Source organism: Phodopus roborovskii, unplaced genomic scaffold, assembly GCF_943737965.1.
Source record: "Phodopus roborovskii unplaced genomic scaffold, PHOROB, whole genome shotgun sequence".
Classification (NCBI taxonomy): Eukaryota; Metazoa; Chordata; class Mammalia; order Rodentia; family Cricetidae; genus Phodopus; species Phodopus roborovskii.
In genome coordinates, this window is record NW_026126658.1 from 61,554 (window position 1) to 74,745 (window position 13,192).

Here is a 13,192-nt window from a genome sequence, read left to right on the forward strand (position 1 = left end):
CAAGTAGAAACCGTTTTAGTTTTAGTGTGCTGTGACAGAGGTCAGAATCTGGTGCCCCAGAGTGTTGGCACAACCAGGACCAGCTCCTACAATAGTAATAAATATGCCTACTTTGAAAGATGAATGAGATGTTCTCAATATTGAAATTTGAAAGTTTACTCTGGTGGTTGTCATTCTTCTTCATCAAAATAAAAGTGGGCTATCTGGATGGACCTAGACATCTCTCTTTTCACTGTGGAGACCTGACAAGCAGTCAACTCCATATGGGACCTGTTGCATAGTCCAGTCTGCATACCAGCTAAGCTGAGGTTGGAGTAGGGGTAGTCTGTCAGCTCAATGCCCAGGCTCCTGGAATTCCTTTAAGGGGTGGAACTGAAATTGAACCTTTCCCCTAGTCTTTTTCCCATAGGAAACCCATAAACAGTATGTGTGTGTGTGTGTGTGTGTGTGTGCGCGTGCGTGCGTGCGCGCGCACAATCACACACACACATTGAGGAGTTATAGACCTCAGCTACAGAGGCCATCTTCTCTGGATCTCTCCTGAGACTCCAGCTGTCCTTACAGCTCTTGATGGATTCCTCAGGGAATCAGAGAGCAGCATTGTCTGTGTCTGGCCTTAGAGAAACCAGTCTCTAGAGCAGTTCCTGTTGATCATTTTAGTCAGGGTTCATCTTTCTGGACCTCAGCTTGTGTAGATTTGCCTTCTCATACCTACTTAGTGGTAATATTCATAGCTGGTGCTCAACCAAGCAGTTAATTAGATGAATTTGCTTCCTGGATCATACAGTTTTCCGGAGTCTGGTCTTCAGTGGGTTGGCATCCATCCCTAATAGTAGGCAGCTAAGTGTGGCCATTGTTTTTTGTTTTGCAGGAATGAGCTCGAGCGACAGTTCCTAGAATTACTACAGTTCAACATCAATGTTCCTTCCAGCGTATATGCCAAGTATTATTTTGATCTTCGTTCTCTGGCAGAGGCAAACAACCTGAGTTTTCCACTAGAGCCTTTAAGTAGGGAGCGTGCCCACAAGCTTGAGGTAAGTGGATTCACACACCACTGCAGTGCATTGTTTTATTACCATATCTGTGTTCCATACTTTGTGTGTTAGTATGTGCTGTGAAATGAAGGCAGGACCCTAGATGGGTTGCTGGCCAGTTCATTAACTGAAAATATATGTATACTTCATTTTAACAACCATATGACAGCTTTTACTTAATGTATACCACGTCTATTTTAAAATGAAAGATTTTTTTAAAACATTGTGTTTATAGTTTTGCTTTGTTTTGATTTTGTGAATATATGCCCACAAAAATAATATTTCCCTGCATTTTTTTTTTTTAAAAGCAGGAAGCTGCCAAGTAACCTTAGCAATTTAGAATGCAGAAAGGCTTTTATTGTTATGTTATTTTTTTTTTTTTTTTTTCCCTCAAGCATTCTTTTGTAGCTGTAGCTGAGATCTGCCTCACTGGTAGTGGTCTGGGTTGAAGGCTGTTGTTCTAACCCATGACTGTTTATCACAGCAAATGTGTGTTTCCACCAACTCTACACATCTGATTCATAGCAGAGAGCAGTGCTGAGCCTGGTCTCATCCCTCTGGACTTCAGCTCCTAAGCAATGTAATCTCAGCCATAGAGCCTGTTCCAATTGGTTTCTATACTGTGCTAAAACACTGGCCAATACCATCTTGAGGAGGAAGAATTATACTTCTACAACATAGTCCATCATTGAGAGAGAAGACAAGGTGGGAACCCAAAGGCAGGAGGAATGGTGCTTAATGGTTTACTCCTCATTCGTTGTTATACAACCCAGGACACCTGCCCAGGGGTGGCACTGCCCATGAACCAGTCTGATAGAGGCATTTTCTCAGTTGAGGTTTTGTCTTCTCTGATGATTCTGGCTTATGTCAAGTTGACAGAAAACTAACTAGCACAAAGCCTTAGACCACAGTGAAAGAAGAAAGAGACCTTTTTCCAAACTTCTTAAGGCCTTGTAGCACTTACTCCACTGCTTGCCTCCCTCCCTCTTGGGAATAATGCTCAGACAAGGCCAGTAGTTGAATAAAATCAAGCCAGAGATGGAAAGTGTTTTTGGTTGGTTGGTTGTTTAATTTTGTTTTTTGTTTCTATGGAAGTTTTATTTAATATGAATTTCCTCTACATTCATTCTGCTGAACACTGCTGTTCTAGTTTCCTTTCTGGTACTATGATAAAATACCCTGACAGTAGCATGGGGGAGAAAGGGTTTAGGCTTAAAATTACCATGTTACTGTCTGTTATTTCAAAGAAAGTGAAAGCAGCTAGAGATAGCACAGCTGAGAACGCAGGGAGAATAAAGGCATACATGCTTAGTGTTCAGTTAGCTTACTCTACTCTTACACTGTAGAGGATACAAACCAGGGAATAGGGCTACCCATAGTGGACAGATCGTCCTGCATTGATTAATGCAATCAGGACAGTTGTCTATAGATAAGCCCACAGGGCACTCTGCTCTAGACAATTCCATAGTAAGACTCTCAAGTGATAGAATACCTTAACTTCCCTATTCCTGCTCATTATACTTGAACTTGTCAGTTCGGACACAAAGGTTCTAGTTTTTTCTTGAGATTTGTTAAAAGAGCAAACAATTAAAATAGTTTTGTTTGGGTGTTTGTTGTTTTGTTTTAATTTTGTAGACAGGCTGAACTCACTGGACTCACTGTGCAGACCAGGCTGGCCTTGAATGCCTAGAGATCTTCCTACCTCTGCCTCCTGAGTGCTGGAATTAAAGGCTTGTGCCATTATACCTCCCAACAGTCCATTCATCTTAAGAAAGAAATTTAGTAAAGCAAGGGAAGAGGCTAGAATTAACACAACTGCAGGGAGATTTCGTGGTCATCTCACCTGTTCACATCTGCACCTCATGGCTCTTGAATGTGCTGATGTGTGGCAGAAGACTTGACCCAAGAATTCTGATGCCCCTGAAGAATTTGACTTGTGTTTTTATTGTGTCCCACCTGTACTGTGTGTACCATGCATGGGACGAGACTCCTCAGCTCTCCCTCTTGACCATTTGCCTTCAACATGGATGCCTGCCTTATTTCTCTACTCCAGTCCTCATTCTCTACTGCTACTGAAGCTACTTTTCTAAAATGCTGTTTTGAATTTTGACATGTTCTCTTAAAATGTACTAGCATGTATACACTGGCTGCAGACTACAAAGTCTTTTCATCCTGGCCCTGAGTGGCTTCTTCGTCCCTCAGAATCCATGAGTCTGGTCTCACCAACACCCACCATGTCAGTTGGCACCTATCTGGACACCTTATCTTCTCCATCATTATAATGGTTGTCTCTCAGCAATGTGGGTGTCCCTTCCAGTAGAATTGGGCATCCCCTCTCAGAGTTGGAATTATGCTGAGCAGCAAGGCCTCTTGAGCCAGCAAAGGTGGCAGCCCTGTAGAGTACCCATGGAGCCTGGTGTGTGTGTGTGTGTGTGTGTGTGTGTGTGTGTGTGTGTGACCTGTAGAGTCCCCATGGAGCCTGGTGGGTGTGTGTGTGTGACCTGTAGAGTTCCCATGGAGCCTGGTGGGTGTGTGTGTGTGACCTGTAGAGTTCCCATGGAGCCTGGTGTGTGTGTGTGTGTGTGTGTGTGTGTGTGTGTGTGTGTGTGTCCTGTAGAGTCCCCATGGAGCCTGGTGGGTGTGTGTGTGTGACCTGTAGAGTTCCCATGGAGCCTGGTGGGTGTGTGACCTGTAGAGTTCCCATGGAGCCTGGTGTGTGTGTGTGTGTGTGTGTCCTGTAGAGTCCCCATGGAGCCTGGTGTGTGTGTGTGTGTGTGTGTGTGTGTGTGTGTGTGACCTGCACTATCTTTCTCCCTTTCAGGCCATCTCTCGTCTCTGTGAGGACAAGTACAAGGACCTGAGAAAGCCCACAAGGAAGCGTTCAGCAAGTGCTGATAACCTGATTCTGCCACGGTGGTCCCCAGCCATCATCTCCTAATTATGGCACCCTCCTGAGGCCATGCCATCCCTTAGTTTCTCCTTTTGTTTGAGAAAAGATGAACTTGGGGTGGTTTGTTTTGTTTTTCTCTTTTCCTTTTGTTTTTAACACATAGCCCCATCAAGGCTGCCTTCACGCCTGCCTCCACACTGCATTCTGTACGCAGAGGCTTTAAAGGACGTGAAATCAGTGTTCTGGAATCCAGTATCAAGCCTTCCTGGCCATCGTGAACAGCACTTCTTTCATGGAGGAAAAAGACTCTAATCCGGGAGGAGGAACAGAAGGAAAGGGAAGTTGTGTTGAGGCGGAGAGTACTTGGTAGCTGACTTTCTGGGTCCCTGTCTGGTTTTAGATACCAGGAGGTATCTGTATGGAGCCAGAGGTAGGTAGCAGAGTTGAATGCCTATCCAACTTGGGAGTGTCGCACTGTGCCCTTGGAATCAGTATGTTCTGTAAGACTTCCTGCATTCCTTCTTGCTGCTTTCTTGGGATTGGGGGAGGGGAGTTGTTTGTTCATTTTCATTCTGGTTTGGTTTTGATCCCACAAAGCAGAGGATATAGTTTGTACCCACCATGGCACAGACATCCAAATAAATAGTACTGTTTGTTTATCTCTGCACCATCTATTTAACTGTCTTCTGAGCTTTCTTCCTCACAAGTAAGATGTGCTTGTTGTTTCTACACACCTGTTTTATAAGAATCTCTTTTAACAATAGCAGGATTAACTTGACTGTAGTGCTGAACCAAAAGTCTCCCTCTCCTGCCCCACCCCAAGAAAGTTCTATCTAGATTACATGGGTGCTTGTGCCTTCCAGTTTTCTTGGAATTGGTTGTTCTTGATTTTGTTTTTGTCACCCCTCCCCCTCCCAGGTTCTCTTTCTCTGCTAACATGAAAGTGTAATTATAAAACTCAATCAGACTTTGTGGCTAAAGGCAAAGGTCCTCAGCATAGGCATCCTGGATAAAGAAGCATCCAGGGAGCCAGGTTTGCCTGACCTCATTGTGAGGAGCCGTTCCATGTGCTCCCTGCCTGGTCATTCTTCTACTTCCATGTCCATTGTTGCAAGCAATATTCTTCTTGACTTTTATATGTTTACTTTAAATCAAATTTAGTCTATTTGTATACAATTTTTTTAAAAATATAAAATTAAAAAAAAAAACAGGTTGGGGGAATGGGTGGGTATTCCAATGGGAAAATCACTAAAGGGAAAAAAATAAAATAAAATGTTACTATTTCCTGAGGTATTTTTCACAGAATGATTGAATAAAAAAAAAACAAAAAACAAAAAACAAAATTCAACTTGCATTTTCATTGTGGGTGCTTGGAGAAGCTACACAAACTGTGAAGGCTCATGCTTCCTTAATTGTAACCAACTTTTGTGTTTTCTGACTATTTCTGATTTGCTTTGGCCTAGATCAGAATCTTTTGTTGAATAAAACAAAGGGTTAAAGGACCCTGTCAATGAGAAAATCTGACCTGAAGGCTAAGAATCCAAGTCACTCATGCACAACTGCTTTGCTTCTGCTCATCTTCTTAGGTTTCAGTGACCAAGGTTCGTGAGTTTTTCCTTATATGAGACACTTGAGACAAATGCTAGCATTTGGTTTGTTACACCCACCTCTGTGTGAGCTAGGAAGAGTTCAGAATTGTCTGTTAGTATTAAAACTCAAAAACTACATGCCTGACCCCAACAGGCTTCTCTCCATGGAGCACACTTTGGAAATAGAAGGAACAAAATGTCAAAATCCCAAGAGCATGGAGCCAGAAATGTCAGTCAGGGTTCAGTGGAGTGTGTTTTGTGCAGTCATGTTTCCAGTCAGAAATATGAGCAAGTTCTGGCCTAAACTTATGAAGCAGGAAGTGAAAAATTAACTACCCTTCATTACACCTCTGATGATTTCTTCTGAGCGGAAAACAAATTCAGCTTCTGTCTTCAAGAACTTTAAACAGAGGTCTAAAAGTGTAGAAAGTCTCATTTCATATTCTCTCATCTCTATAACTCTAAAAGGGACCTATTTTTCGTAGCCAAATATGAATACCTCTTAGACGAATTCCTTCCTCTCATGTATAATACCTTATTTTACCAGCCCATTTCAGGAAAGAACTGCTGACTTGATAGCAGAAATCTTATTTTTATTCCTTTTATTTGAATGGGAGATTTGGAAATTGACTTATGTAAATATTTCAATGCACCTGATACTATTTTGTGGAGTTTATTAAACTACTTTAAAAGATTGTACAGTCTATTTATTGTATGTGTGTACACACAGTGTGGTATCTGATATCAGCAGTGACTCCTTTTGGCCTGGTTCAGTTTTATTCAGACTGTTGGCTATTGTGTTCAAGCCTTGTGCACTGGACTCTACCTCTGAATAGGAAACTTTTCACTACACATCAGTGCGTGTTAATCTGTATTAATTAGTTGTGTGTTTTGCACTAAGGATTTCAATTGTACCTTTTGGCTTGAATCATTAAGCATGTAGGTAGAGACCCATTTCATTTTCAAATACAATGATAAAGACTTACTTTTTATTCTCTGGTTGTTCTAAGTTTGCCAAAAGAAAAAACAAAACAAATCTAATAGTATGTGTTAATAAATCATAGTGACTGTAACTTGTTTGTAAAGTAGTTCAGTGTCCAACAGGTAACACTGGATGCTGTTCATGAATGCTATCTCAGTGCAGCCTTTAATAGAGAGCTTATTCTCATTGAAGGATAAAGAAAGCCACCGTTTGATGACTTTAGACTTTATTTAAATAGTAAATATAATTTGTTGGAGAAAAACACATTCTGGTAAATTTTGTTTTATTCTTTGAACTGGGAGAGGAAAGGAGTTGAGTTTAAATGAAGTTAGAAAGTAATGAGATCCTGAAGGCCCTAGAGGTGCTTTCATGCCTTAATGCTCAGGTGAGACCAGCTGTGGCCTCACACCTCCAGCTGTTGGGGCTAGTTCTTCTGGTTTCCTTCTCCATGGTCTTTGCCTGGGACATCTCCATCTTTGGGTTTCCCTTGGTTCAGGGGATTTTTTGCTGCTTAACTGAGCTTCAAGGCAGAATTTAGTGAGTCATGATTTTGCATATTGTTGCTGCTTTAGGAACTGCAACCTAGGACCATATTTTAAGCTTTGAGTTTATATATATTCCTAGTTCATTATAGGTATTTAATAAGTTAAATAAATTAATATATGTACATAGAGTAAATAGTGTCTGCCTTTCTGGGTTTTTTTTTTTTTTTTTTTTTTTTGTTTTTTTTTTTGGTTATGTTGTAAAATTGGACAGGTTTTCCAGTGTGGTAGCACTGTCCTGTAATCCCAGTGAACAGCAGAAGGATCATGATTTTGAGGCTGGCCCAAGCTATGTAGTAAGACGCTGCCTCAAAAAAAATAAAATTGACCAGGTTTTACAGGTGGTGTGAGTAAGCTAATTAATTCTAAAAGCATTGTGAGAAAGTTTATGAGCCTTTAGTGATTTACAGACTCTGAGATCCACTTGGGACTTGAACCAGGTGATGATATAAGTTACCTAATAGGAATCAAGTAAAACACATGCTGTCATTAAATACTGTTTCTCCTTTACAAAACACTGTCTTCTGGCCTTCACTGGAGTATCTCAGGACTCGGGCTGGGTAGTTCTTAAAACTATGAATGGTCTTCTGAAAAGCCAGTGACAGTCAGTGCCTATACTTGTTGACAGAAGAGGAAACAGGAAGTATAGCCTTCAGCAGAGATAGAGAAAAAGAGTCCTTAGCTTAGGGCTTGAACCCTCAGCTTCATGAAGAAAGGAAACTCCAGGCCCCCATGGAAATAACAGCCCACTCATACTGAATGCTAAGCACAGAGGAGCACCAGATAACCCCTCCCAGAAGCAAGCTGTATTAGATGGAGTCCCTGAGGAGTATGTGCCCCCAGTGCTATTGACCTGAGCAAGCCATGCTCCTATATGCTACTTGTTAGAGCTTCTTACTATGTACATGTTAAGGCCACCAGTCCTCTGGTGACTTTTACTAGAAGCTTCTTCAGTAAACAATACAGGATCAGTTATTTTTATCAACAGTGTTAGGAGTCACTGTGAACTGCTTTGTGTGTGCGCTGCTGCAGGGTGAACTATGCCCAAGCCAAGATTTGTTATAAAAACTGCATAGGGAGTTCTGTAAGAATCTATTTATAGTAAGAAATGCACTCCAACATGTCTTACTGGATGGCATTTGGGTTTTACAGGTCCTGATAAATTATCTTGTATCCTTTTGTGATTTGTTTGGGGGTAGGGGATTTTATTCCTTTTGCATACTTTTGTTTATATAAATACATTATTTCAAATGTGCAATCAAAGAATGTCATCTCAAAATAAATGCAGTTTTGACAAAAATGTTAACCATGACTTGAGCTTATATGTAATCATTTTGTTGATATTGTTGATTTGTGTTGTAATAGAGCCTGGAGTTTTAGTCCAAGTCTAAACTTTCACTTCCGTCCTCAACGGAGGTGGCTGTCAGAGACGTGCTAATACATGAACACAGGCACTGAGTAGTTCTTGTGCAATGCACCTCCAAATTTTGGTGGGAAAGGCAGACTTAATGTAAAGAGAAGCTAAGCCCACATGAGTTCCCCTGTGGATGCTACTCACCTTTTGCAAGACCCACTCCCAGAGAGGGTGGCCATTGATAGATGCAGTTCTTTCTCACATAAAGACCTTACTTATTCCAAAGTCAGCTCCATAGCCACTGCTGATCTTGTCATCAAGTAGAAATCCTCTAGTTCTAGCCATTGTGTTCTCGACTGGGCTGGTGGATACTGGGAAATAACAGAACAATGTCATGGCTATCTGACTTCACCACCCCTGCTCTCTGCCTAAGTGAAGCTCTTCTACGAAGAGTGCTGCTTCCCAGGATTGCGAGCCTGAATTTATCCTGGAAGCCTAACCTTGAAGAAGGGACTTGGCCTCCTCCCTTGTGGCATTGTCCTACCTATCCAGAAGATGAATAGGCAGCCAACTCCAAGTGTCCTACGTCTGTGCCTGAGCCACCAGCTACTGAAGTCTGTAACAGTTCTTAATTCTTAAGGGGTACCTGAAAGTTGGGGTAGACTGGGGAAAAGACCAGCATTTGAGAGTAAAACATGCTGAAGTAATAACTAGTGTGAGATACCACACCGGGGAGAGGGGGGTCTCCTCAGTGACCTCATAGATGGCTTGGCAGGTGACAGGGATTCTGGGTTTGTCTTTATTTTAGATAATCCTAAAATTCTTTCTCTGGAGACTAATAACAGAAGTTTATATCCAATTAATGTTTGCGGGGGGCAGATTGGGGGTAGTGGGGCAGTGGGAAAGCAGCAGTGCTGTCACATATGTGCCTGTCTTGTCCAGTCAGCTGCAGTGTTGAGTTTATAGTGACAGTGCCTGAAATGCTTCTAGAATATTACCCAGAAAATGTGTATTTGTTTAGCAAGTTCATTTTAATGTAGGCTTTAAGTGATCCTTACACTTTATTCAGCAGCTTCGTGTTGACAGTGCATGTATGGTTGGTACTGAATTCTGCTGGTGTTGCCTTCGGTGCAGGGCACACAGACAAGGTCTTCACAGGAGGGCTCATCAACAAACAACCTTACAAGTGTATACTTTGAACTTGGATGGTGCAATGGTAGGAGTGGGGAAATGTGATAAAAGTGACCTTTTTGAGATGAGGTACCTGTGGAAGAAAGATGTAGTGAAAAGGGTTACTTAAGTGTGTCTTCTGGTACTCAGAGAGAGTAATGTAGGACACACAGTTCCTGCCTTTGTACATAAAAGCCAACCTTGGGAAAAGCTCTGCCCTCTTCATATATGAAACATGGGCAACAAACAGCTAGCCAATTCATGAAATAATTTGTTGGTATGACTTCTCAGAAGAATTAGCCCTTCCTGTGTCTATCATGTTATTGCAGGTTATGACTGAACCTTCTGTCAAGATGTTGGGCCTTGCTTTCAAAACTGCAGTATTTGAGGCTGGATCAATATAGTTCAAATATGATAGTAATGGAAAGTGGATCTACTTCCTGTAGGCGTAAAAAGAATATCTGAACCTGTCTTGGTAACAGATACATATAAGCCACTTCCTGGACATTATTTCTTCCTTCAGATAATCTTTGTTCTACCCCCTTTTGTTGGGTGTCATATATGACCATGATTTGAGACTCTTAAAACTAATGTAGTTACCACCAAGGAAGTCAAAGAGACAACCAGAAAGACATGAGTACACTTTCAGCAAGATGGAAATTTAAAGATTTCAATACAAAACTTGAGAACTTTGTAGTTCATTAGCCATAACCAGTGACTAAATATGATGCCATTCCAGATCATAGTATAATCTGAGAGCAAAAGTATGAAAGTGCTTACAGTGTGCCCAGTACAGTAAACCTTGAGCCCTGGAACCCTCAGTCTCAGGAGATAGGTGCTGTTGGAATGGATGAGTTCACTTGGGTCAGGCAGATTAAAAACTGATCGGTGAGTGGTATGGTAAACCCTAGAAGACTGGCCACAGCTTTGTGGTCTCTCTCTTGTATGGTCTTTTACTGACAGTGGTGAGAAGAAAAAACCATCACAAAATGCAAACAGGGGACTGAAGAATATTTGCTCAGCTTTTATACCAAACTGAAACATAAAAATCTGACCTGTTTTAGAAATGAGATCTTTGTGAATATAGTCCAAATGAAGCCATACTCAATCAAGATCAGCTCTAAATCCATCATCCAGTCCCTTTAAGAAGAAGGTGGCAATGAAGTATAAGATTATTAAATAGACAAATCAAGGAACTCCAGTATACTGTGCCACCAGAAACTACCAGGAGATGGAAAGACCTTTCCCTATAGCTCTCAAAACCTTGGCTTGACACAGACATTACTTCAAAGCAGAATGAAGGTATGCTGGGAGCCATCCAGTGTGAAGAAGCTTGTTAGTGCAGCCCTTGGAAACTAGCATGTGTATAATTCCTAAATAAGGCGAATGGGAGTCATCAAGAAGACCTGAAGATAAGAGACACTACCATTTTCCTAAATGGGAAGGTATGGTGGCACAAAAATGCCTCCCAACCCCACCCTTCATCTATTGTACTCTCAGCCCACCAAGCTGCTGTTGTTTTAGATCTGTCTTGGAGCTGTTGACTTCTGACATGTTCACACACCTCACGGGTTTTTTCAACTAAATCCACATATCTTTTTATGAGGAAACTGTTTCGCCTGTATAGTTCACCTTTAGGCCTCATGCAGCTCTCATTCCCAGCTGTTGTTTCTCTTGTCCTTTTGTTTATGGTCTTCTGGTCACTAGGATGCTTAAGGTAGAGTCTTCAGTTCTTCATTCCCTGCTGTACAGGGCTCAAGCCATCTTGTACCTCTATGGTGAGCAAAGGGTTGTACTGCACAGTCCATAGAGCTAGAGAAGTGGAGCCACAGCCAGAGTAGGTGAGGAAAGCCACGCTAGAGGCATCACACAAGATAACCAAACAGCCAACAGGTAGATACGGAGGTCCTACCTAACAAGATCAAGGAAGTTAAGTCACTATAAATGAGATGCCACCTCCCAAATCTGTTAGGTTATAGAGATAAACAACTGTTGGTGAAGATGTGGAGAAGAAAGAACCCTTGCATTGCTGGAATATAAGTTGATAAAGCCACTGTGGAAAACTGGACAGGTTCCTCAGAACAGAGATCATATAACTTAGAGGCAACTGGTCTCAGTAGACACATGGTCATATGGAAGACTCTAGAAGGCAACCCACAGAGCATGTCATGCGTACACGTTTTGTTTTTTCAGAAATACACTATTGATCTCTACTTTGAGACACTTCCAATTGGCAGCCTTTCTTTGTCTCTTTGCAGCTTCCTGATGAAGGGGGGAGGCAGGTATATAGCTGAAGAATAAAATAAAATAAAAACTGGTCAAAGAGGTCCCTGTACTATTTTCTCTATAGTACTGTCTATAATCACCAGTATATATCTAGATGTCATCATTGGATGAATACCTAAAGCATTGGAACCAGGAGTAGCTTAGTGTACTGTGCTTGCCTAGCATGCACAAAGCTATTTGATTCTCAGCATCACAAAAGTTTATACTCGCATGCACTCACGAGTGTGTGTGTATGTGTGTGTGTGCACGCACACACACACAACTATTAAACCTTAAGAAGAGAATTAACATTTATGATAAATATCAACTTCAAATCAGCTGGGAAATGAGCCTCTAGGGATGCCTCTGCATGATTATCTGATTCAGTTAATTGAAGTGCTAAGACCTACCCTCTGTGGGTGGCATCATTGTCAGTGCTGTATGAAAAGGAAACAGAGATGTGAACATGAGTACTGGTCATTCTCTGCTTGACTACAGACATGATGTGTCAAACTCTTCCTGTTGCAATGACTTCCCCACCAGGCTGAACTGTACTCTGGAACTGTGAACCCAAGTAAAATGCTCCTTTATCGTGCTTTGCTATTTCATCACAGCAAGAGAAAAGGTGATGGACCTGGAGAATATGCCATATGAAATCAACTGGTCACAAAGATAAACGCATTCGACCTGGTATGATTGATACCAGGAAAAAAACGCACCATAAATGGCAAAGCTATGACTGCTCAAGTTCCTTATACAAAATGGAAATAATAGTGTTTGTAATCCTATTGTATAATTTCAGAAACGTAAGTGCTATGCACATACTCTGTTGCTTATGGACAGTATGCTATGCACATTCTGAACACATTCAGAACTGCATGTCATTCTTTCAGTTTTCACCTGACATTGACTGAATCCACTTGTACAGACCTCTATGCATATGGACAGCCCACTGCACAGGGCACACTCCATGGTGGACTGGCATGAGTGTAAGGACTCTGGGGAGTCAAACTCAGAAGTGGTGACTGCAAGCAGAGGAGGATGATGGGAAGGGGAAGTGGCAAGCAAAAAATGGAGCATTTCTTAAGTGCTCTGTTGAAGAGGCTATAATACAGTATTTATATTAAAAATTTGCTGAAAAGTTTGTCACAAACTGAATTGATGTACATATTAGCTCAACTTAACCACCCTGTGATTGTATGGCCCAAAAGTATATACATTTATTATTTGTTAGTTAAAAGCAAAAGCAAGAAGGGCATAATGGTGCACTTCTGTGATACCAAATTGGGATGGAAGCAGGTTCAAGACCAACCTGGGCCTGTCTCAAACCATCCACTCTGCCATAAATTAATTAAAATAAAAGTTG

At 41.5% G+C, this 13,192-nt stretch overlaps 1 protein-coding gene across 1 annotated transcript in view; it reads left to right on the forward strand.

Moving 5' to 3' along the window:
* Positions 1–6,208, forward strand: part of LOC127214104 (cyclin-Y-like) — a gene marked incomplete at its 5' end in the record, with an annotated part of 67,121 nt that extends 60,913 nt beyond the window's left edge. Inside the window, 2 exons of the mRNA XM_051174436.1 lie at positions 872–1,034; positions 3,856–6,208. Coding sequence (XP_051030393.1) covers positions 872–1,034; positions 3,856–3,972 — 280 coding nt within the window. The remainder of the gene's footprint in view (positions 1–871; positions 1,035–3,855) is intronic.
* Positions 6,209–13,192: the final 6,984 nt, after the last annotated feature.